Source organism: Equus asinus, chromosome 20 (genome assembly GCF_041296235.1).
Source record: "Equus asinus isolate D_3611 breed Donkey chromosome 20, EquAss-T2T_v2, whole genome shotgun sequence".
NCBI classification, from domain to species: domain Eukaryota; kingdom Metazoa; phylum Chordata; class Mammalia; order Perissodactyla; family Equidae; genus Equus; species Equus asinus.
Genome location: NC_091809.1, coordinates 85,695,212 through 85,720,211, shown reverse-complemented (window position 1 = coordinate 85,720,211; position 25,000 = coordinate 85,695,212). Strand labels below are relative to the sequence as shown.

Below are 25,000 nucleotides of genomic sequence, written 5' to 3'. Positions count from 1 at the left end.
CTCAAGGAGTGCTCGGTTTAATGGAGGAGATGGACGAGAAAGCAGCTGTCTCAGTACAGTTGGTAAGTGCTCTGAGAGACGTGTGTACAGGTCCAGGAGAGCCCAGCAGAGGAACTGGCCAGCCTCAAAGTTGTGACTACTCGATCCAAAGTCTTCCAATTTTAAGTTACTCTTTTTCCCATGCATTTTATGTTCCTTTTACTGCAAGGCTTTCTTTGGCCTTCTGAGTTTCATCGTACAAAGTAAAATTTATCTTTAAGGTGCAGTCAGTGATCCAGAAGCTCCTCTCTGGCTATGGCCATTTACTTTATGTTAAGGGTCGTTACAGAAGATAATAGGCTCTGGGGTCGGATGGATGTGGCATGGAAACCCCAGCCCTGCCACTTGTTAATTTTATGACTTGTGTGACTTCACTTTTCTGAGCCTTGAATTCTTTATCCCTAAAAATGTGATGATAGTTGCTACCTAATATAGAGTGATAGAAAGAAAAAGTGTAATACAGCATGTTAGGAGTCACCAAGTAATAAATAGTATCATCTTCCAGCTAAAATTACTGAAAATGTGTCTATAACATGGGAGGTTTTAGATAATAATAACTAACATTGATAGTGCTTTATAGCTTCTAAGCACTTTCATAAACATCCACGTTTATTCTTTTGGCATTTATTGGGCACGTGATATATATACCAGGAAATGGGCTCTGTACAATCCAGAGAGAAAGGTAGCACGGTTTTCCCATTTTACAAGTAAGTAAACTTGTCTCAGAGAGGTGATGTGACTTACCTGGGCTTACCCAGCTAATAAACCTCACTTAATCCAGATTCCACATCCTTTCCACTGTATCTCACTCCCATCTGATCAGTGCAAACACCAGATAATGGAGCTGTGTGTGGTCTTTGGGATCAGGCACTGCAAGATGTTTGGGGCCTTTCTCTAGCCTGAGAAGCCATGACCCCTTGCTTAGCCACAGCAGGGAGGCGCAGGCAGGGACCCTGAGCTTCCTCCCTGCAGGGTTGGCAGTAACAAGTAGGCTTGTGGTTATCCAAGCAAATTTCTAATTGCTCAATACCTCTTATCACAGACAGATGATATCCTGATATCAGGGACCTACCTCCATAGCATTTAAAAGGCTCTGGTACATTCAGGGAACCATCTTTCCTCTGAACCTAGCTGGGGTCAGCCAGCCAGATTCCACACTGCTTTTTATTGGCTTGTAGGGAACAGTGCTCCTCCTTCAGAAGTACTGCACAACCCTGCTCCACACCACCACCACCATCACGCACATACATCCAGTTCAAAGGTGTTCTTTGAGTGCCTCCCTACAGACCCCTTCTCTTCCAGAAAAAAATCATTTCAGAACCAAGTTCATTAGACATCATCCATTTCATTTATTGGCCTGTGGATAGGAGCAAAGTAGTGTTCAGACTAACCATGCCCATGTACAAAAGCTTGTAGCTAATTCTATGTCTTATTCATCTTTGCTTGAATTCTTTCCTGGCGAGAACAACCCATTTGTTCCCTTCTGAGCATAGCTGTGGTAACTAGTTTTTCACTTCCTTATCCAACTAACCTGAATTTGAGAAGACGTAGCTGTCTGAGGTCAGCTGTGCTCTTTCTTTGAGGCTGAAACCTCCTTTTAAAGCCCTCTTTTCTTCTCTTAGTCTGAGACCAGGAAAATACAAAGCACTAGCTCCCTGGTGTGTGGAGGTGCTTCTGTAATTAAGGGAGTGACCAGCTTTGTACAGTAACTGAAGTTGCTCACTAAGTCTTTAGCAAAGAACCTGATGTCCCCATTGATGTGAGAATAAGTATTCTGGTGGTCCAGAGGCCTCTTGCCCAGAGTTTTCTGAGCCAGCTGTACTAATTTTCTCTCCTTTCTCCAGGTTGGTTTATAAGTGGTTCCTGCTGATTTATAAAATCAGCTATGCCACTGGCATCGTTGGCTACATGGCTGTCATGTTTACCCTCTTTGGTCTTAACTTATTATTCAAGTGAGTACCCTTTACTTTGGTCTTTGCTGGTGTTTGGGGAGGAGGAGCTGGTGAGATGTACCTTTCTTCCTGCTGCAAGTCTTGGGTGTTAACAAGGGGGACATGGCACCCAGGAGAGAAGACCTGGGCTGTGAGGGATAGGAGGGTGGGCCCTTCAGGATTTGTGCTGGCCAAGAGAAGGGAATGTCTGGATATATATAAAGTCAGAGTCCCACCCAAATCAGTGATTATATTTTCCAAGAATTTACGTTTTAGTGGAAAAGTGTAATAAGAAAAGTAAGCATAATGATGATTATAGCCAGTACCCATAACTCGATCACCCTAATAGAACGATTTTCCTTGTCCTTGTGTATACTATTTATTGCAACATCCATTCTACCTGAGTGGTTTTATGTTCAAGGAGACTGGGAGTTAGCAGACTATGTCGTGTGGGCCAAATTGGCAACCACCTATTTTTACAGCATAAAAAGTTTTTTTACTGAAACACATCACACTCATTTGTTTACACATTGTCTATGGCTATTTTTGCACTAAAACAGCAGAGTTGTGGCAGAGGCTATGTTGTGGCAGAGGCTATATGGGCCACAAAACCTAAAATATTTACTATCTGACCGTTTACAGAGAATGTTTGCCAACCCCTAGACTAGACAGTCGAACTCATGCGACAAGTTGGCCACAGCTGGCAACAGACCCACCTAGAAGGATACAAGACAGGAAACAACAGGGACAGTGTCTGCACAAGTCTTTACAGTAGTCCCAGGGCTGAGCTGTGAGGGAATGAGACCTCACAGATGGGTGATCTGTGGCCCAGAAGCCCCCTACCTCCCTAAGGAACACATCGAGTTGTAAGAATCTCGCAGTCCGGATGCAGTGTACTAATCACAGATCATGTTTGACATAGAAGCATTGTTGCTTTGTAACACAGCTGACATTCCACCTGTGTCAGATTTCTAAGGAAATAGTTCTAGAAAGTTTAGTCCTGCTCCACTGTTGGGCACTTAGGTTGTTTTTCACTTTAGTGCTATCACAGATAACCTTGCTGTGTTGCTTTCTAAGGTTACATTACCAGGAGTGGGATTCTGGGTATTGCTTCATATTGTCATAAGATTTCCAAAAGATTTGTATCAGCTATAGGTTCCCCTGCCCAAAAGTGAAGCAGAAGCCAAGAAATCTTGACCTCTGAGACTGGAGGGTACAGTGAGTAAGTAGGGCAGAAGATGGTAGAAATGGGGTTTTCTGGCTGATGTAATGGTGACTGGGCTGTGGACTGTGAAGAGTCCTAAGCCTGCGCTGAAACTAAAGAGATTTAGGATTCGAATTTAAATTCGTGACACTGGCCTCTCTCCCAAACCTAGTACACTGTAGGCAGGAGTCTCTTTGAAATGGAAAGGAGTACAAGTCCTACTTTATATAGTGAGAGGACACCCATGGAATTCTTTCTTCTAGGGGTAGTACAGGCTGAAAGCATAAACAGGCTCCACAAAGGTTTACAGGAACTCATCAGTGTGGAGTCTGACACATCTCGTCAAAGAAAACCAAGATTTTTCCAGAAGTCTTCTGAACCTGTATGGTTAAAAAAAAAATCAAGCTTCTACATTATGTTTTAAAGATATTTATTCTATAATTATAGTTTGTTTTTACTTGTATAAATTATCCAGAGAGGAAAGCTGAATTGAAAATCTTGACCATTTTTATGCTACTAGTCAGGTTGATTGATGTAAGATCATGATGTCTAGTTGATAGTTTAAATATGACAAGATTGATGAACAAATGTAACTTTCTAGGATAGATATAATTTACAACTTTAAGTGAACACATACAGTTCCTGGTACAAATATTTTAACAAATACAGTTTTCTACAATAAACATTTATAGTCTCAAGGTTGTAAATTACTGGTCCTTGGAATTATTAAAATAAACCTCCTAATATTACAGGCAAGATCTTTGTCTTTCTTAGTAAATAGACTTGGACCAAAGTTTAACTTTGATGACATGATACAGAATATGTATAGATGCAACTTAAAATTTTATAGTAACTGTTATATATTTACTAACTGACTTTCTTTTTTTTCTAAAGCTGTAGTTGGCAAACTATTTCTGTAAAGGGCCAAATAATATTTTAGGCTTTGTGGGACAAAAGGCAAAATCTATGTATTATAGACTTCTATAACAAGAGAGAAAACTCCTCCCTTGCCCACCGTGTTTCCCTGGGTGGGCTGTCTCAGATGGTGGCATACTTTGTGCCCACTTGCCATCAGATGAGACACGCTCAGAAGGAGAGGCCTGACAGGGCTTGTGACCCCTGGGATCATTTTCACTCTCTGCTCTAGTAATGCTCAGATCCTGGTGTGCCCTTCACTCCTCCTGGAGGGCTCAACCATTTCAACTTTGGCAGCTGGCTGGAGATGAGGCAACTTAGTGAGTTGCCAACTTCCAGACTGAAATTCTACTGCTTGGTGTCTAGCAGTTGCCAGCAGTGGAGTCCCCAACATGTAGGTGCCAACCAGAGTGGGCCCTAGGCAGCTGCAAGGCCTGGTCACCAGTCAGAGGAGGCAGGCCTGGGAACAGAGTGGGGAAGAGGGTCAGAAGGGGATACCCTGGCTTGGTCTTTGCAGCTGACAATGCTAGCCTGTTTAAAGTGGTGCCCGCGGGCCATATATAAACAGACAAGAGGCCGGATTTGGTTTTAGTTTGCCAACATTTGCTCTAGCCATTGAGGCTTCCACCTTTAAGCGCTGCCTTCTGTTTCCCAGAGTAGTAATCCGAAACAGGTGTGGCTCAGGGCAAGCCTTACAGGCCATGCTGATTCCCTTACAGGATCAAACCAGAAGATGCCATGGACTTTGGCATTTCTCTCCTCTTCTATGGCCTCTACTATGGAGTTCTTGAGCGGGACTTTGCAGAAATGTGTGCAGACTACATGGCATCTACCATAGGGGTGAGTTCACCTGGGCTCTTAATACTGCCTCCTGTCACCTTCAAAGAGTTCAGGATAGCATCACTTGTTTGACCAAAGAGATAACACCTATAAAATCCTTTAAGATGCGAGTGGTATGTATGGAGATTCCTTCCTTAAAATTTGGAAAGCCAGATCCCAGATGTACCCTGGAATTTTTAATTTTAGAGCCATTATAAGAAAGAACCACTTTACCTTGTAGGAAGTTAACATTTATTCAACCAATATTTATTTAATGCCTCCTGTGTGCCTGGACACTGTGTATGTGCTGGAATTACAAAGGTATATAAAAGTAAACATGGTCCTTGCCCAAATGGAGTTTACTGTCTAATGACAGAGATGGGTATTAAAGTAATAAACACACAAATAAATATAAAATTGTAAGTTTAGGGGCCGGCCCCGTGGCTGAGTGGTTAAGTTTGCGCGCTCTGCTGTGGTGGCCCAGGGTTCAGATCCTGGGCGTGGACATGGTAGCGTTCGTCAGGCCACGTTGAGGTGGCGTCCCATATGCCACAACTAGAAGGACCAGCAACTAAGATATACAACTATGTACCAGGGGGGATTTGGGAAGATAAAGCAGAAAAAAAAAATTGTAAGTTTAGTAAATATTATGAAGGAAAGGTTCATGATACTGTGAACAAATGCAGTAGTGGCGTTTGACCTAGTCTTGGGGCTCAAACATGGCTTCCCTGAAGAAGTGACTCTGAGCCAACTTGAACAATGAGTAGGAATTAATTAGATGAAGTGGGAAGTGAAGTGTGTACCAGGTAGAGAAAATAGCATGTGTAAGAGTCCTGTGGTGGAAGAAAGGGTGGGCATTTTGAGGAATCAAGGCTGGTGTCATTGTAGGGCTGAGAATGTAGTGGAAGTGTCTGAAGAAATAGTCAGAGGCTAGACTAGAAAAAGTCTTATAGGCCAAATGAAAGACTGATTTTTATACTAAACACAGTGGGAGGCTAAGATAGAAAATGACATCATCAGATTTGCACTTTGAAAAGATCATTCTGGCTGCTGGGTAGAGAACAGATTGAAGAAGAGTCTACAGATTAGGGTGGACCGCTTAAGACGATTTAAGAGACAGTTGCGGTAGTCTGGGCAAGATGAAGGTAGCCTGGATTAGGGTAGAAATGGTGGAAAGGGAGGGAAGTGGACTCTTTGAGAAGTATTTTGGAGGTAAATTTGACAGGACTTGGATATAGATTGGTTCTGGAGACTGAAGGAAAAAATATGAAGGAAAGGTAGGTATCAGAGCTGACATTTCTAACTCAAGCAACTCCTTGGTTGGTATCCTTTTCACTGAGATAGGAAATGCTGCAAGAGGACTAGGTAGAGACCATGGAGAGATTGTTCAAGCTTAAAATATGGGTAAATTAACAGCCAGTCTAAGAAACCCAAGTCAGTATCTTCTTTCAAAATGGAAATATGTCTTTGTTGTTTCTTTCTTTCAAAATGGAAATATGTCTTTGTTGTTTTGCTTTTTCTAAAGGTAATTCATTCTCTTTGTAATTATATAAACAACACAGAAGTGCTCCCCACCTTAGTATTATCACCTTTGACCCTTTGCCAAGAAGGAATATTTCCAGGTTTAATGGACATTTCTCCAATTCTGTGCTGAAATATGTTTGGCTCTGTCTGATGAACATTCAGAAGTTCTTGCTGCATTGAGGTTTGGCAGTTTGGAGAGAAACTCTAGGAGAATATTAAGGAAGGTCTCTTAGAGCGTCCAGATACCAGTCCTGGCTTTTAGGCAGCAGGTATCAATGGAGACCAGTTGAGAAGCTAGGAAAAGATAGCTGCTGACTTGATGTGAGGCACCTCAGGAACTCCTGGAGAGTTCGAGGCAGTTTGGCAGGTGGGGGCTCTTTGCTGTGCAAGTGTGTATGTCAGTGCCATGGTGATCTCACTTGTGCCAAGGCCGGGAGGCTTAGGGCAGTTTGGGTTGAGCAGAATACTCTCAGCCATCACCTTGGGTAACTTCAATCAAGTATAGTTTTAGGTCTAGGACTTTGTTTCTCAGTATCATGGGACGATTTTTATTTTTCCTGTCATGGATCAAATTGAAAACGAAGTGTATTCAGTCACTTTATAGACAGCCTATTAGATTCTTTTTTGAACAACTGTCTTATATTTCAGCTGCATTTCACTTTCTCTTATCTGTTTGTGTAGACTTCAGATCTTCCTTTAACCAGTTCACTCCCCAAAAGAGATTTGCAGACCCTCGGTTGTCTAATTATTAACTTCACTCTCGGCCATAGCTGTTCACTAAGACTGCTTCTGTGGCATAGCCAGCTTTTCAGAGTGACTCTTGCCAGTATCCTTTCCTTTACCCTTTAGTGATATCTTTTTCTTCTCGTTCTGTTTTTACAGGACAATTCTCTGATTTTCCCAGGTTGTTGCTAACTTTATGTCAAGGTTATTATCAGCTGCCAATTTGAGCATAACCTTAATTCCCTCAGGTGGATCATAATTACCAATCTATGGAACCCCTCTTCTGTCCAAATGGAACTGAGCTGAGAATTGATCTGCAAGTTAGCTTCTCCTCTAGAAGATGGGATCACTACATTGGCCTCCCCAAAGTGGAGTTTGAGTGGGGCCTCTTTCCATGCTCTTGGGAAGAATTATTGGGTGCTCCAGGGATTACAAATGATAATCCCTGATAAGATAATTTCCTAATACTGATAAATTCCTGCTTCACTAAGAGACCTGGTGGGAGATTTTCTTGTTAGGGTGGAGGGTGCCTCAAACACTAGCTGTTGATCCGTCATATTCTCCTTCCTTTTATGGGATATCACACTTTATGGGATACCACTCCACGCTCATTCTTTACAGTCTGGCCTAAGGATAAACCCTTATACCTCCCTATGCCTCTTAGCACAAGAACATAAGGTTCAAATAATCACATCGGACTTTATTAAAGGGTTGAGGATGATAGCAGGAAAACGAACTGTGAGTACTTGGATGAGCTTAGTCTGACTTACCAGGCTGCCTGCTTTCCAGGCTTCCAGACCCTGCCTCATCCAACTCTCAGCCTGCCTCTGTGTAGTGGGTACCGTCTTAGCACCCACCACCTAGAATCCACATCTAGACGACTACTATCCTCCAAATGTCTAGACCTAGAGCCTGTGTTCCTAACAAAAATATGCCTCGGGCCAGCCTGCTGAATCCTGGTATCTTATGTGAGGATCTACCTCTTCCCTAGGTAATTGACATTGAGAATGGCTGTCCCTTTCAGAGGAGCCATTCTATCCAACTGTCTCTTTCAGAGGAGCCACTCTAACCAACTCCTGTCCAACAGAATGTAGCCTTGCTGACCCTGAGCACAGACAAGCAGTTTGCTGTTTCCCTAGGCCCCTATCTCAGGGGCAAGGAGCGGCTCATAGGAAGACTAGGATGGCTTGTGATAGTACTGGGTGAGTCACCAGGAGTTAATTCATTCATTGTTTCTCACAGCAAATATTGCAGAGACTCAGTGACAGGCCTTCTGCTAGGGTTTAGGATGCCAACAGATTAGACCAAGCAAGGATATGGGAGAAGGGACTCCAACATGGGATAAAGAGATAGATTAAGGGGCTGGCCCCGTGGCCGAGTGGTTAAGTTCACACGCTCTGCTGCAGGCGGCCCAGTGTTTCGTTGGTTCGGGTCCTGGGTGTGGACATGGCACTGCTCATCAAACCATGCTGAGGCGGCGTCCCATATGCCACAGCTGGAGGGACCCACAACAAAGAATATACAACTATGTACCGGGGGACTTTGGGGAGAAAAAGGAAAAAAAAAAAGAGATAGATTGCACTACCTTTATAGTTCTTTCCAACCCTGAGACTTTCAGGGACTCTCTTATTCTGCCCAAGTCTTTGGTCAAGTGGGCCTTGGTCTGCTGGGAAACACCTGGGCCCCTGAGCTATGGCAACCTGAATTTCGAGAATATCCCTGGCCTTGAAGCCAGAATATGATCAATGCTTTGGGGAAGGCAATTTGAGGAAGACAGGAAACTTGAGCCTTCCATGCATTCATTGGCCAACTCATTCATTTATTTATTCAAGCAACAGTTATTTATCAGCCATCTACAATGTACCAAGTGTGACCAAGGGCAGCTTTTACTAGCACCACTATCACCCACTTCAGTAGCAGCCCTAGTCATTTTTTTAAAATTATGGTAAAATACACATAACATAGAATTTACCCTCTTAACCATTTTTAAGTGTACGGTTCAGTGGCATTGATGTATTTGCGTTGTTCTGCAACCATTAACACCATCCATTCATAGAACCCTTTATTTTGCAAAATTGAAGCTCTATACCCATTAAACAATAACTCTGCAGTCCCCCCTCCCCTCAGCCCCTGGCAGCACCATTCTACTTTCTGTCTCTATGAATTTGACCACTCTAGGTACCTCATGTAAGTGGACTCATACAATATTTGTCCTTTGTGACTGGCTTATTTCTCTCAGCATAAGGTCTTCAAGGTTCACCTATGTTGTAATGTGTCAGAATTTCCTTCCTTTTTAGGGCTGAATAATATTCCACTGTATGTATATACCACATTTTCCGTCCTAGTCATTTTCCATAGTCTTTTGTACATTCTCTGATCACAGCTCCTATCCCAGAGAGTCGTAGTTGATTTTGGAGCTGTTCTGCCCTCCAGGTCAGGAACTAGGTCTGGTTCTTCCCTTGGTCCTCCTCTGAGAATGGTTTGACCTAAAAAAAGATATGTGACTAATGAATTTCAGGGTTCCTAGAAAAGAAACCATGAGCTTCTGTAATTGTATTAGCAAGCATTCTCAATTCCTTTTCATTATTCTACACTAGTCTGTTTAGTGTAGAGTAGCTCTTTGTTTTACCTCACGTGGGGAAATTTGTGTTATGAACTAAGGTAACTCTTCTTAAGCTGAGTTAAGGGAACCTTGGATGACATCTGTTCTTTCCAGCTGGTCACTGTGAGGTCATAAGCTTGTGATAGCTGGTCAGTTTAGTTTCCATTTACACCCTAAAGTCACGTTAGTGTGGGGGTAGGGAGGAGGATTGTGAAATAGGCCTATTTTCTGGGCCTTCTTCCTCTAAGAGCGTTACTGGGCAGGCAGGGTAGTAACACATTGTGCTGTGTTGGGCCATGTGTCCTCCCTTACTCTTTCTGTCTTTCTGAGCAAGTTCTTGTGCCCCAGATTTACCTCCTGGATTTTCAGTGGCCCCAGATAACATCAGGATAGGACTAGCTGCCCATTCATCTGGCTTGAAGTAGTGGAAAGAGCTAGGGGGTTAGAGTCAGACAGACCTGGTTTCAAATTCTAACCTGCTTTTAATTAGCTAGGAACTCTTGAACAAGTTACTTTACTTCTCTGATTGTGTTTTCTTAGCTGTAATAATATTAACAGACTTACGGAATTTTTGTAAGGAACAAATGGGTTAGTGTAAAGCATTTTGCAGAGTAGCCTGGTCCGTGGCAGACACTCAGTAGGTGGTGATTATGGTGGTAGCTACCATTTAACCAGTACTCACTGTACAGTACTGCTGTACTGTAAAACTGTGTATTTTACATCTGTAATCACCTGGAGCACAGGTGCCCTGTAGGATTCGTCTTTGTATCTTCATCGTACCTGACACACAGAGCAAGATGTAGAACAACAAATCATAATCACGAGTAAATGCCAATTCTCGCTTGATGCCATCTGTTGTCTGAAGTCATTTCAGACCACGCTGTGACATGGAATCTCCTCTACAGTAGCCCTGAGAAGTGGTTATTTTATTCAGTTTGTCAAGTGTTTCTGAAATCATCTGCTCGAACTGATTAGGCACTGGCTCAGCTCTGCCACCAGGTCTCTCTGGCCTCAGGCGGGGCTCTCTTCCTGCTTGGGCATCAGTCTTCTCACCTGTCAAGAGAGGGTTGGACTAGAAGAGCTCGCAAGGCTTTCACAGCACAAATTTTCTTGGTGTTCACTGGTGTGGAAAGGAACTCATATTTCCTGAGCACCTACGGTGTGAAGCTCCCATGCTGGGGTTTTACATGTTTTCTCAGTGAGTCCTCCCAATACCATGGGAGGTCAGGAGTAGTATTTCTATCCTACGATGGAGAAATCGTACTGCATTTGTCTGGAGAGCTTATTCTCCCACTTTGAGTAACCCCCATTTCAAACTTCTCCACTCTCCAACCTCTCACACCCATTCTTCTGTCCCTTCATTGTCAGCAGGTGACCTTCCCTCCTATTTACCTGGGAAACTAGAAACCAAACAGGAATTTCCACAATTCCCTGACACCATTATCTACTGATGTACATATGTTTGCACCCATCTTTTCCTCCTTCCCTTCAGTTACAGTGGAGTAAGTGCTCTTTCTCCTCTCAAAGGCCAGCCCCACGTGTACTCTGGATTCCATACCCTTCTGCCTGCTCAGGGACCCTGTATGCAATTGACTTCGCTTGCTCATGACTCCAACTTCCCCCTCTCTACTCGGTTCATCATATTAACCTTTAAGCATTCTTTTTCAAAAACATCCTTTCTTTGACCCACTTGCTCCGTTTCTGACCCGTTTCTTGTTATTCACAGCTAAACTTACAGAAAGTTCCCGTCTCCTTTTCATCACCTTTTACTTACTCCTTAACCCATTCTGATCTGGCCTCAGGTCATACCCTTCTTCTGAAATGACTTTTACTCAGATCACCAGTGACTCTGTGTCACTAATTTTGGAGACTAATTCTCATCTCAGCAGTCATCAGCACAGTTGACTCAACCACTCCTTCCTTCTTAAAAAAGTTTCTCGTCCTGGCATTTGTGACATTGCCCTATCCTGGTTTTCTTTCTGTCTCTCTGATATCTTCTGTCTTTTCTGCTACCTTTTCTCCCCTTAAATCTTATTGTTTCTCTGAGCTCAGACCTAAGCCATCTCCTCAGTTCTTCACCTAGGTATTTCCCTTTTCTTTTTCCATGGCTTCCAGATCTCTAATCCAAAACTCTCTTCTGAGTTCTAGGCCTTGACTATTCGATAGCTGTCTATTTGGCATCACCAGTCTGTCTACTTCCCTCAATTTTTACTGCCATCAAATTAGCCCCAAGCCATCACCTTAACACAGGCCTCCGTTGTCTGTTACTTTTAAAGAATTGCAGTTGTCTCTTAGCTGGTCCTCTGAGTCTATGTTGATCTCATCTCCAATCCGTTTTTCACACAGAAGACAGAGTAATCTTTTAAAATTTTGAGTCTGATCCTGTTAGTCCTTACTTAAATAAACTTGCCTGTAGAAGACTTCCCGTTTTGAGTCCAGAATTCTTCATGTGGCCAATAAGGTTTTACTGCTTTCCTCTTTCTCACAACTCCCTAGCCACACTCGTTTCCTTTCAGTGTTTCAAGTGCACCAGCTCCTTCCTGCCTCGGGGCCTCCACTTCCGCCTTTCTTCGTCTGGCTAACCCCTGCCCATCCTTTACCTCTCAGCCTAAAATATCGCTCCCTCAGAGAAGCCTTCTCAGGTGACCTAGGCTTGGTTAGGAACCCCTTTCACTGCAGTGTTTTTCATAGCTCTTTTAATGCCTTTTTAATAATTAATTCTTTATTTTAGCCTTTTTAGTAATTAGTTCTTATGTAAATATTAATTTTTTTAGTGTCAGTCTCCCCTAGCTTTAGGTTCCATGAGGACAGAGGCCAGATCTGTGTTTTTCCAGAATTGTATCCCAAGGATCTAGTCTAGTGGCTGGTACTTAGAAGGTGCCTGATGTCTTTTGATGGAAGGAATGAAGAGTTTGGGTGGCTTGCTCAAGGTCATTAAGATAGTAAGTGGCAGAGGATTGAAATTAGGTCTGTGTAATCCTGACAAATCATGTGGCCCCTTGAGCCCTTTCCACAGAGGGATCTGGCTCTCGAGGTTAAACTGAAATCTGCCTCCCTGTGCTTTGCCCAGCTCAGCCTCAGTCTCCTCCTCTGTGGCTTCTGTGAACCTTGGGGTTGCTGGGGCCTTCCCGACTTGACAGGCTTAGCTGATGACTTTGTTGAAACATTGTGGGATTTGACCCTGTCTGCCTGTTGCCACATTAGCCTTGTGGGGAGAACTCCAGAAACTGGGGGCCTAACAGACATTGTCCTGGATTCCCCTCCTACTGTCATTACCTCATCCAAGCTCCCTTTGATCCTGCATTCTTTGCCCCAGGGTCCTGGGGTGGAACTCGGGGCTGATTTGAGGTAAATCTCTTCCTCAGGACTCCAACCCACCTCCTGAGTTGGAGGATTCCTACTTCTTTTACTGCCAGTGCTGTGGGCCGGAGTGAGTGGTCATCTTTCTGTGCTGCGTGATTGTACAGGGGCTCAGTCCCAGAGCTGGATCCAGACCTCTTGGTCTCTCCTCTCTGCTCAGTTGATGTGCCTAGAAGTTCTAAGCCAGAACACATTTCAGAACCGTCAGCCTGTTGAGCTCTGGAGAGGTGTTTCTCAGAGGTTCCTCCCAGCACTGACATTCTCAGATCACAGCTTTGGAGCGTTGCATAGTTAGTGCACTCCCGCTGGTCTCGGCCCCGCCCTTTGACTCGACCTTATCCTTTTCTACTGCCTTTTGCACTCTTTATAAACCTTTTGAAGAACTAGCCATCAGTGAGCTAAGTAGCTGATCTGTCTGCAGCATTCAGCAAATGTTGATGGAATGACTTGGGTCGGAGTCGGAGGGCCTAGGTTCTGGTCCTAGCTTGTTTCTGTCCTCTGGGTTTTGTCTTCCCCAGGGACAGGGCTGCTCTGGTGTTGTGTGATAGTGAGTCAGCCCCCCCACCCCCCGCCCCGCCCCCCAGGCCTAGGCCACTGCAGACAGTTTTGCAAGAGAGTGAGGTGGGGCTGCAGGCAGGAAGCTCTATATTCATGGATTCTTGAGGCAATGTGACATCTCTCCATTCTGCCTTTGGGGAATGTTGGTATCAGGTGGCAGTTCTGTTGGCCAAGCAAGGCCATTCCTCAGAAGGGCAGCTTGGAGTAAGGGAAGCCCCCAGGCTGTACTGGGTTCTGGCGGGCCTAGCTGTGTCTGCTCTGGGTATCCTTGCGTCCTCCTCTCTTACTCCTTGTCCCAGCACCTGCTGCCCTCTCCTCCCCTGCTATCCCTCTTGCAGCTTCAGGTCTTTGGCTTTTTCAGAAGACAATGCTTCGAAACAAAAGAAAAAACAGAGCAAACTGAAGAAAATAACAAAAGGGCAACGCAGTTAATCTACCTTACAGACAGAGAAAGTTGTAATAATAAATGCAGAAGGCTTTTAAAAAATGGATTATGCCGTTTTGCAAGATTAAAATTCTGGAGATTAGTTGCACAACAATGAATATACTTAACACTAGTGAACTGTACGTTCAAAGATAGTTAAAATGGTAAATTTTATATTATGTGTTTTACCATAATAAGTAAGCTTCAAGTCTTTTTTTCCTTGGGGTGAGGGGGAAATGCTATGAGCTATAAACCGTTACAAGGAAAGTATGCAAAATTTCAAATTTCTCTTTGGAGCATGAGATTTGTTTTCTGTTGTAATTAACTGTGGCAATAAATAATCTAAGTAATATATATTCATTAAGGAAAATTTGAGTCCAGAAAAGTAGGCAAAAGGAAAAAGTCATCTATGACCCTACTGCTGAAACATCACTGGTGTGAACATTGACATATTTCCATTTGATCTTTTTTCTTTGCACAGATTGGGCTCGTCTTTACATATGGTACCACATACTGTGTCTCCAGTTTTGTACCCTGCTTTTGACAATGTTATATCTCAGGCTTCAGTTGACTGGCTGCCTGTTTAGTCCCTTGAGTGTGTACCATCATTTATTTAAATCTTCTTCTTTTGTTGGGTATTTATCATTATTTCCATTTCTTTGCTTTTTTTTTTTAAATACTTTTTTTTTATTGTGGTAAAGTTTTATGTAACATAAAATTCCCCGTTTTATTTTTTTTAATTATTTTTTAAATATTTTATTTTATTTTTTTGAGGAAGATTAACCCTGAGCTAACATGTGCCACCAATCCTCCTCTTTTTACTGCGGAAGATTGGCCCTGAGCTAATATCTGTGCCCATCTTCCTCAATTTTATGTAAAATTCACCATTTTAGCCATTTTTAAGTATGAAACTCAGTGCATTAATTACAGTCACAGTGTTGTGCAACTATCACCAGTATCCATTTCCAGGATATTTTCATCACCCCAAACAGAAACTCTGTGCCTGTTAAGCAATAACTCCCCAATCCCTCCCCCCAGCCCCTGGTTACTTCTAACCTGCTTTCCATCTCTGAATTTGCCTCTTCTAGATATTTTACGTAAATGGAGTCATAACAATATTTGTCCTTTGTGTCTAACTTATTTCACTTAGCATAATGTTTTCAAGGTTCATAAATATTGTCCCATGTATCAGAAACTCATTTTTTATGACTGGATAATATTCCCTTATATGGATATGCCACATTTTTTAATCTGTTCATCTGGTGATGGATATTTGGGTTGTTTCTGCCTTTTGGTTGTTGTGAATAATGCTGCTCTGAGCATTGACATACAAGTGTGTGTTTAGTCCCTGTTTTCGTTTTTGGGGGTATATAATCTAAGAATGGAATTGCTATGTCATTTGGTAATTCTGTGTTTAACTTTTTGAGGAATTGTCAAACTCTTTGCTTCTTTAATTATAAATAACGCTTAAATGAATATCTGTATGCATGAAGCTTTTTTGACATTTCTACTTATTTCTTTAAATTTCTTGAAGTGAAATTAATGGGTTAAAGGATGTGACAATTTGAGACATTATGCCAAATGCTGTCTAAAAAGATTGATCCTTTTTTGTTGCTGTCACAAGTGTCTGAGAATGCCCTTGTCACCAAACCAACACTGCACCAGATATTTCACTGTTTTGAATCTTGGAGAAGAGATGTTGTCCATCTCTGATGGCACCATAGTCTGGGCACAAAGTGGCTTCCCTGACATAGCCCCTGATCACCAGCCCTGAGTCCTTCTCCTTTCCATTCTCCTTGTCCCAGCCCAGTCTTCAGGTCCTATTAGATCCAACTTCCCAATCTGTCTCTGGTCTATCCCTTTCTCCCCATCCGCCCAGCAAAGATGAGGTCGATTTGGAGTATAAAAGATGTTCTCTAGCTCTGGGGCCTCCCGTTGCCATTTTGCCTCCTCTCCAGAAGACCTAAGGCCTCTGTGGTACCTTCCCACTTTGGCTGATCCTCACATTTTTCCTGTCTTTTCCTTCTGCTGTTCTCTCCCAGTTCTACAGCGAGTCGGGCATGCCTACCAAACACCTCTCGGACAGCGTGTGTGCTGTGTGTGGGCAGCAGATCTTTGTGGATGTCAGTGAAGAGGGCATCATCGAGAACACGTATAGGCTGTCTTGCAATCACGTGTATCCTACCTGGAGCTCCTGGGCCACATCACTCCTGCCACATGCACACTCCCAGTCAGGGAGGGAAGGGGGGCATGCTGCCCAGACCTCTGAGTGTAGCAGAGTCACAAGATGGCAGACATTTGGGTGATGTGCCCTGCTAGAGAAGCTGACACCCAGGAGTGGGAACTGCAGCCTTCCTCGCTCTTTCCCACAGATGGGAGACTTCTGTAAACAGTATTATTTATAGCCGGGCTGGATCAGAAGGGAGCCTGAAGCTGCACTAGCTATCCCAGAATTGGATTCATCACAGGGGAGGAGCATCCTCTAACTGGATCCTTCAATTGCAGAATCACTCTCCCTGAATGACACTTCTGATATTTATCATGTACTTACTCAGCTCCCACTCTGTGCATGTATTATAGATATAGACAGATATCATTATCCTCATTTCACGTATATGAGGAAACAGGTTCAGAGAGAAGGGACTTGCCCAAGATTATACAGCTGATAAGAAGTGAAGCCAGGCTTTGACCTTTCTCCAGAGCTAGCACATGGGCACCTTGAAGACGGGCACGGGGCTGGAGGGCCATCCTGGCTGCCCACCATTTTCCTTGACCAGTGGTGCTCAGGTTCCACGAGTTCTGCATCCGTGGCTGGTGCATTGTGGGAAAGAAGCAGACGTGTCCCTACTGCAAAGAGAAGGTAGACCTCAAGAGGATGTTCAGCAACCCGTATCCTTTGTTTTGGGTTCTTGTTGGGGGTGGGCAATGGGAAGAAAGTATTGGCAAGTGTGACCGTTCCTTTGGGTCCTCCTGGGGCCCTTCCTCTTGCCCCCAACCTGGTACATGTCCATCATTCTGCTTGACTTCAGGTCTAGGGAAGTCGGGGTGGAACGTGGGGCAGGACTGGCAGCTCAGCACCTCATCCTCGTTCTAGATCCCTCAAGGTTAAATTGGTAGTAAGCAGCTGCCATGTACTGCTCACTTACTGTGTACCTGGTACTGTGTTAAGTGCTTTATTGTATTATCTCATTTGATTCTCCAGCAAATTTATGACCTGGGTGATATCCTCATTTTACTAATGAACCATTTAGAGGTTGAGTAACTTGTTCAAGGTTACATAATTAATGGGTGATGCCTTACCTATGACATGCAGGGCTGGAGACCAGCTCTTTGCCTGTGCAGGGCCTGCAAGGTGCAGGGATGGCTGAGGGCACCCTGCCCCCATCCACTTTCAACACAGGACTTGTGCTCCTCTGAGCTGCCACTTCCTGCCCTGCCAGCCCTCCCCACTTTGCCCTCACCCTCCTCTTCATCCTCACAGTCTGTCTGTTAGAAAGTGCCCAGCCACTTCTCTGCACCTCCCCCTCTTCACTTCCCCTGGGATCTAGGGGCCCAGCTTTCTCCCCTCCCATCTCCCAGCAGCCCTTTCTCTCCTGTCTCCTGGACACTAGCTGGGTTGTGCAGGGGCTACTGTGTTCCCGGCACATTCCCACAGTCCCTGAACAGGAGGCTCTGGCCCATCCCCTTCAAGGTTCCCTGCTTGGTTCTTCCAGGGTGTAGTTCAGGAACAATTAAGTTACTCCATGGCCAAGCTGAGGCTTTGGGCTTCCTTAGTTCTCAGGGACTGGGCTAGGCTGGTCTGTCTGATGCCTTTGGAACGGTTCCCCTACAGTCTCATGAGGTTCAATCTGTGCTTTCCCCAGAGCTGGAGTCCCAGGCTCCCTCTCCAGATGTCTTGCCCAGCAGTTAGCTGTAAAGCGAGAGGAAGGGAGCTTATCTCCACGGCTGCTTGGCTGCAGGAGGGCCGAGTGCTTAGTGCCTCTGAGGGGGATTCCCTGGAGCCTCTGCTGAGGGTTTTCCCCTGTGACTAGTTTCTTGCTCCCTATTCCCTTCTGCCTCTGCCTCTAGATTCACCCCCTTCCTTGACCTAGAAAACCTTCCATCTGGGACATTACAAGAACCTTTGGGTTACCTTATCCCACTCCCAGCCTCCCTGCAGCCATTCTCGCAGATACATTTGCAGCAGTCCCGGATTGTATTCTCTCCCAGTGGCGGTCCCGTCTTAAAGAAGGTGTTACACAGGAGGCCCTCTCTGCATTTTGATCACAGAGAGCTTAGTTTCACCTCTCCACCCCATCCCATGTCTGTCCTGTCTTCTGCACTGGTGCCCTCTGCCCTCCTCCCATTCTCTGGGTTTAGCCCTTCATTCCAACATGGAGAGGCTGGGTGGGGCTTTCTAGAAAGCAACTTCCTCTCTTTGTAGCCTGATTTCTGTAGAGCAGCTAGAAAGTGTGGGCAGACCCTGCCGTCCATCCCCTAGACCGACCTTAGCAGGCTCTAACAGACAGCCTCTTTTCTTTAACGCACTAACAGCTGGGAGAGGCCTCACGTCATGTACGGGCAGCTGCTGGATTGGCTCCGATACTTGGTGGCCTGGCAGCCTGTGATCATCGGCCTGGTGCAAGGCATCAACTACATCCTGGGCCTGGAGTAGTCAGGAAGAAGAGCATCCTCCCACCGTCGGCCTCAGGGCATCTCCTCCCTGCCCTCCAAGACCTCCTGGTGGGAAAGACTCAGAGGGCACTCGGGCCACTCAGGACCCTCCGGCTGTGTCCGGGCTGGGGAGGGATATGATGGAGAGCCGGCCAGTGGGGCTGTCAGCAGTGGGGGCTTTTTAAAAGAAAACTATTTTGATGAATATATTTAAAAACCTTTTTTATTGTGGAGCATAGGAATTGCCCTAACTCCTCCAGGCCTCACCCTCCCTGCTTGAGCAGGGAGGGAGCTGAGCCACAAAATTTTTGGTTTAAAGGAACCTTTTCAACTCTGGCTGAGAGTCTCAGCCCACCCCTCCCCTTGCCTTCCCTCTGTGGGGCTCAAGCCTGGTGTTCTCTGTGCAGAAAAGCTGAAGAGCTCCAACTGGTACCACAGATGAGCCCTGGGGGCTGAGATGTCTTCCCTCCTCCCCTCTCTGGGACATGGGGTGGGTGTTGCATCTGACTCTATCTTCCCCTGTCCAGGAGCTACAGGCTGGTTGAGGCAAGTGGAACCTTGTTGTGACTTTTCCAACGAGGGAATCCCCGGGACCTCAGAAATCTTTGAGGATTTGTTTGGGGGCAACCAGAAGCAGTTAGCAGTGTGGGTAACCTGCCCCTGAGCAGGGCTGAATTCAGCCAAGGAAGAGCCATCTGTATGTAGTTGGGCCACGGAGCAGTGATTGCTGTCAGCAACAGTGATTGAGGGCCTCTTGTGTAAGCTGATCCTTTACTGTGGAAGTGGTGATATGTGCCAAAGGCCACTCTGCCACATCACTTCCTTCCCTGAAAGCTTGAGTGAGAGTGTGTCTGCACGTCTGTATGTGTGCGACAGAGGGACTATGACAGATGTGAGACTTCTCCCTGTCATCAGACAATGTTCCCTTGAAGCTAGTAGGGGATTCCCAGCCTGGGGAATATCCCTGTGTCAGCTTCGTCATTCATAGGTCCTGCCTGGTCCTGGCAGCGGGAGTGGTGGGGTGGGTGGGAAGAGGGTAGGGCCCAGGTGAGTATGGGTTCTGAAAAGGGGTTCCAGGTAGGCCCCAGCCCTGGTGTTAGGAGTTTTGAAGGAAGTGGGAGGGCAAACATGGACTTTTAGCACTGGGTTCCTAGGGAATATGGCCCAACTGGGCCTACCCCTTCAAGGGCAGCAAGAACCAAGCAGGATCTTGTCACTCCATTCTGAATAAAGCTCCATGAGCTGGGTTGGAAAGCTGAACATCCATCTTGCTTTTCTTCTTCCCACCTCATTCCCTGGGGCTCTTGGGGGCGCCTTGCCTTTGCTGCCTGTCAGTGCTCCCATTTGAGCGCTTGGGGTGTGGGAATGGTTGGCCTGCCCAACATCCTTGGAGTGGTGGGATGCCAGGTTCCTGTCCTGTGGCAGAAGGGGCCCTGGGGCATCACTGGGCTTTCAGACTGAGGTGACTCTATCCTCCACTCTTCTCTTGGGCCACTCTCAACTTTGGCCTCTCTCACCCAGCCGTGGCTTCCCATGGCTTCCACTGCTCATGCCAGTGGGCCCATCCTCGGAAAGTGGACTGGGGACTGATTGGAGGGTCCAGGGATCATCCTTTCACTTTTGTCACCTGTATCCCCACATCAGGCTCCTGTGAGAAGCTGAAGCCAGGCTGTCCAAGGCTCTCTTTTCATACTTCAGCAGTCCTGAGTCCCGTGACCTCCAGTGGCCCAACTCTGGTCTTTGTTACCCTCTAAGGTGGAGACCTATCTCCTCTGTCTCTACCATCCCCACCCCCATCCCACAAAGGACGGTGTCTCGCAGAAGCCCTGGGTGGCCTTGCCTCCTGACCTAAGTGCTGGAGATACCCATGTTTCTAGGGAGGCGTTTCCCTGCGATTTGCAGCCCAGGAGCTCCTGGGTGGCTGGGTGGGAGGTAGGGGAGGAAGACGTCAGCTAGAGGCCCAGAGAAGAGGATGTAACTTTTAGTCGCCTATATCTAAATTAGGAATATGAGTCTATTCCCACCAAAAAACCCCTTGGGATTGCAGCAGATGAGATGATATTCTGACACATCCTCCAAACCCACTTCCATCTCCTGGCCTCCCTGGCTCTGTCTCCAGCACTCCCATCCTCCTGATCACGAAAGTCACAAACCACAGACACTCAGGTCTTGTCCTTCACACTTGATGTACGCATGCACGGGCTCACCAGTCCCGGGTAGTTCTGCCTCTGCAGACACTAGCATGACCCTGACAGTGAGTGCCTCACTTGCCTCACCTTAGTCCTGGCCCTGCCACAGCCTCAGTTCCATCTGTCCCATTAACGATCGCGCTGACATATTTATATAGCTCTGTTGTTCGAGCCAGGGCTGGGCTACTCCCCAGCTTCCTACTTCCCTGGGAAGTGCTCTCTCCTCCTATTAGGGTCAGCACTCCAGCTTGTGTTCCAGGTTCTCAGCTTGGCTCTGAGAGGGTCCTGCAGACAAGGCCAGGAAGTGCTCGTGGTGGCTCACATGGAGGCAGACACAGCTGAGCCGTGGACCTCCGAGAAGGGAGGATTTGAAAAGGAGAAATCTTCAGGCTTGGGAGCCAGGTAGGGGGAATCTAGACTTCCTGGGGAACCTAGACCTCTAGGTCTGGCCAAGGGACTGGGATGAGAACAGTGAGAAGGGTTTAGGGGGATGATGGGTGGGTGTTGGGAAAGGCCAGGATGTGGATGGGCTGGTGTGACATTGAGCCTGAAGCAGTCAAAGTGATCCAGTTTGGGGTCCTCAGTGCCTAGGAGAGTTGTCCCCTTGAATATTGGTGTGAATGTGAAGGAGGGAGCAGGAGGCCTGCTCACATAGAAGCGAAGGCCTTGCTCTGAAGAGCAAAAGTGGACAAAGTTCTGACTCTTGGCTGGACAGAAGAATTGATCTATGAGAGACTTTCATTAATTCACACCCTGCGTGACCCTGGGATGGTGAGGGTAAGTGTGGATTAAAGACCCCAGTCTGATATCTGGAGAGTAGGGGTACTGAGAGTTAGCAGGAAGGTTCCAGGCCACTGTGAACTTTGGCTTCAGAAGAGGCACTGTGTGCAGAAACGTTGAGAAGTGAGCCCAGACTGTTGTCATGTATGTGTACCCTCTGTTAGTGGCCCAGAGTCTGCTCTGAATTCCCTGGTTAGAATAAAAGTGAAAGTGAAATAGAGGGGAGGGGAGCAGTGCTTTCCCAGAAGGATTTCACTCTATCCTGCCCTTCCCAGAACGAGCTCTGGCAGTGAAGAGAGTTTTGCCTCCTTTTGTGACTAGCTAAGTCCTTGGCCCTCTTTGGGCCTCAGTTTCTCTAGCCCTGTAACGGAGAGATTAGATTGGTGTAGTAACCAGCGTTATGTTAAGGTAATGAGAGTGAGGGTGGGGGGAGACTGTTGCTAGATCATCCTCTAGCTGTGTCTCTAAAGCACTGAGAGAGCTCCAGCCTAGGCTCAATGCCTGTCCTCTGGGAGTCGTTGACTGGGATGGATGGACAGGACAACAGGACAGAGTAAACAGCAATGCCTGGCAGCCTACTGAAGATTCAGACCTAGGGAGGAGCTGTGGAGTCCACAGGAAAAAGAGAGCCAGGGGGCCGGCCCTGTGTCCGAGTGGTTAAATTCGCACGCTCCGCTGCGGCGGCCCAGGGTTTCACTGGTTTGAATTCTGGGCATGGACGTGACACTGCTCATCAGGCCATGCTGAGGCAGCATCCCACATGCCACGACTAGAAGGACACATAGCTAAGAATGTACAACTATGTACTGGGGGCCTTTGGGGAGAAAAAGGAAAAAAAAAAAAAAAAAAAGAGCTACACATACAGTGGGGATCTGGGCAAGCCACTGAGGAGATGTGGGAGAAGTAGTTTATTCACCATTCTCCTCCCCCAGCTCCTCCCAGAGAGGAGGAAGTTGTCACAGATATATAGAGCCAGGCACGGCAGCTCCTGACACATGCATCATGACGACGAGACGGAACTGGACACCAGGTGGGTTGTGGGGCTGTGCATGGGGGAGTCAGGCGGTTGGAATAGGGTAGGGTCTGAGACCAGAATGGAGCGATGGGGCCTGCTCTGAGCCTTAACCCCCAGGTCAACTGCACTGAACTGTTTTGCAATTGCTTTCAGCCTCCCTTCAGATGCTATGGCTCTCCCTGTGCTCCATTCAAAAAGGGCCAAGAGGTGGGGGCTGAGGGGAACCTTCTGCCCCTCTGATTCCCTGGGCAGAGCCCAGGAATCTCTGGGTCAGAGTTACATCCAGGCAGCAGCTACCTCTCCAGCCAAGATCCAGGCCCAGATGCCAAGCATTCCCAGGCAGACAGCCACTAACCTCTGTGACTGTCCTTTCCTCAGACTCCAGCCCTTTGTGGGCCCGGCTCCTGTGTGTCCACATCGTCTCCTGCCTGGTCAGAGCTACACCTCTACCTCAGGCCACCACAGCTACCACTGTCTCAGCTGTGATCACGAAGGACCCCTACCCCTCTTCGCCCTCAACGCTCCTAACAGCTAAGCGGTGTCCAGCATTGGAGGTGACCTTGCCAGAAGTGGAAGTCCCACTGAGTAAGGAGCAATTCTGATGGGAGCCCAGAAAGGCACAGAGGTCAGAGGGTGGGCCATGGGGACAGAGGGTCCAAGGGTGAGGTTGACTCCCGAGCACCCCCACCCACCTTCTGCCATGTAGCCTACCACCACCCGGGCCAGCTTGGCTGAGCACTCAGCATTTTCCTTCTCCCACCCAGAATTCTGTGGGCACAGGGCCCAGCTCCTAAAATGCTTCTTATCAAATGGGACCGAGAGAGTTCAGACATAAGGAGTGGTCAGAGGGCTCCCAGAGCCTTGGTTGCAGTGTGCTCCAAGGTCCAGCCCCTCCCCTCAGAGCCCGCCTGCCCTCGGGCCACCTCAGAGGAGCAGTGGCCTGTTGGTGCTGCCTCCTTGGCCGGGGCTCCTGGAGTCAGCAGAGCTGGGCACGAGAAAAAGGTCATCGTGAAGAAACAAGGTCAGGAGTCGTCACCTAAACCAAGGACCTATCCCCAAATTCCTCTTGCTCAGCTCTGGGCCTCCCTTGTAGACTACTCCCTTATAGTCCCCTTTAAGGGACTAAGTTTCCCACCTGGGTGGTGTGCACAGCAGCATTCCAAGCATTCCAGGTTCCTGAATTGTGGAAACTGGGGAGCTGGGCAGGGTGGGCAGGCCACAGCATGGCAGAGGGGAGGGTCTGCTCTGTGGAAGGGCTAAGAGCCACATGTGTCTCCAGATGGAACGCTGACCTTGTCCTGTACTGCCTGCAGCCGCTTCCATCACTTCAGCATCCTCTACTGGCTGGGCAATGGTTCCTTCATTGAGCACCTCCCAGGCCGGCTGCGGGAGGGCAGCATGAGGTGAGGGACATGGCGGCGAGGCCAGCAGGAGGGAGGTCTCTGCCTGCTGTCTTCTCATGGCCTTTCCTTCTCTGCTCTAGCCGGGAGCACAGGGGCAGAAGCACCCAGCTGCGGAGAGCCTTGGTGCTGGAGGAGCTGAGTCCCGCCCTGCGCAGCACCAGCTTCTCCTGTGTTTTCACGGATCCTGAGCAAACTGTCCAGCGTCACGTTGTCCTGGCCCAGCTCTGGGTGAGGAACCTGAGGAAAGGTTTCCAGGGACAGGAGGAGCTCTGCTCCAGCGTGGGAAGAAAAGGGTGGGCTCTGCCCAGAGCAGGCTCCAGCTAATGCCCACCATTCCCCAAGTCCCCAAGCCTGAGGTGGAAACTAAAAGGAACTCAGGACAGACAGGGGAGCATAGCCAGGAGGAAAGTGACAAGAGATCCCTCTTGGCCCTGATCCTTGTTTGCCTTCACTTCCCCAGGCTGGGCTGAGGACAGTCATGCCCCCCACTCAAGAAGCCCCACCTTCCAGCGGGTCCCCTCTTCCTCACCATCCTGACAGGTGAACTCTGAAGCCTGGTTGAAACGCCACCTCTTCATCAAGGTCTACGCTCTCAGGCTGTGTTCTGCATCGACTTAATGTTGTGTTTGTGTTCTCTTGTTTTCCTCTAATGGACTGTCCCAGGGAAGGGATGCAGGCAGAGGCTGACTTCTGATCCACGGCTGTATCACTGTCATACCCAGCAAGGCCCACAATGGGCACTCATAAATGATATTTCAATGGAGGCATGCTGACATCTGCTCAGTCATTTAGGCCATTGTTCCACTCACAGAACTTGGCCCGTCTCAGGAGAGTATGGGAAGAGAGCGACTGCCATTCAGA

General features: G+C 47.1%; 2 protein-coding genes and 1 long non-coding RNA gene across 4 annotated transcripts in view; 2 read left to right on the top strand and 1 right to left on the bottom strand.

Moving 5' to 3' along the window:
• The window catches only part of RNF121 (ring finger protein 121), a 77,212-nt gene extending 57,200 nt beyond the window's left edge, over positions 1-20,012 (top strand). Inside the window, exons 5-9 of the mRNA XM_014841992.3 lie at positions 1,884-1,991; positions 4,809-4,929; positions 16,142-16,275; positions 16,887-16,988; positions 18,633-20,012. Coding sequence (XP_014697478.1) covers positions 1,884-1,991; positions 4,809-4,929; positions 16,142-16,275; positions 16,887-16,988; positions 18,633-18,753 — 586 coding nt within the window. The 3' untranslated portion in view covers positions 18,754-20,012. The remainder of the gene's footprint in view (positions 1-1,883; positions 1,992-4,808; positions 4,930-16,141; positions 16,276-16,886; positions 16,989-18,632) is intronic.
• LOC106831657 (uncharacterized) lies at positions 8,951-12,285 on the bottom strand. The gene is made up of 3 exons (XR_001398209.3): positions 11,998-12,285; positions 10,538-10,810; positions 8,951-9,641 (listed from the first exon to the last, which is right to left on the bottom strand). It is a non-coding gene; the product is annotated as an uncharacterized lncRNA (long non-coding RNA).
• A 139-nt stretch (positions 20,013-20,151) lies between the features above and the next one.
• Positions 20,152-24,902, top strand: IL18BP (interleukin 18 binding protein). 2 transcript variants are annotated; one of them, XM_070490850.1, is made up of 7 exons: positions 20,152-21,343; positions 21,526-21,718; positions 22,654-22,751; positions 23,115-23,321; positions 24,016-24,139; positions 24,220-24,367; positions 24,600-24,902. In XM_070490850.1, exons 3-7 carry the CDS (start codon positions 22,724-22,726, stop codon positions 24,681-24,683), a joined length of 591 nt encoding a protein of 196 aa, XP_070346951.1. In that variant the 5' UTR covers positions 20,152-21,343; positions 21,526-21,718; positions 22,654-22,723; the 3' UTR covers positions 24,684-24,902. The 2 variants fall into 2 exon arrangements, with proteins under 2 accessions (XP_070346951.1, XP_044609512.1); XM_044753577.2 differs by lacking the exon at positions 21,526-21,718.
• The last annotated feature ends 98 nt before the right edge of the window (positions 24,903-25,000 follow it).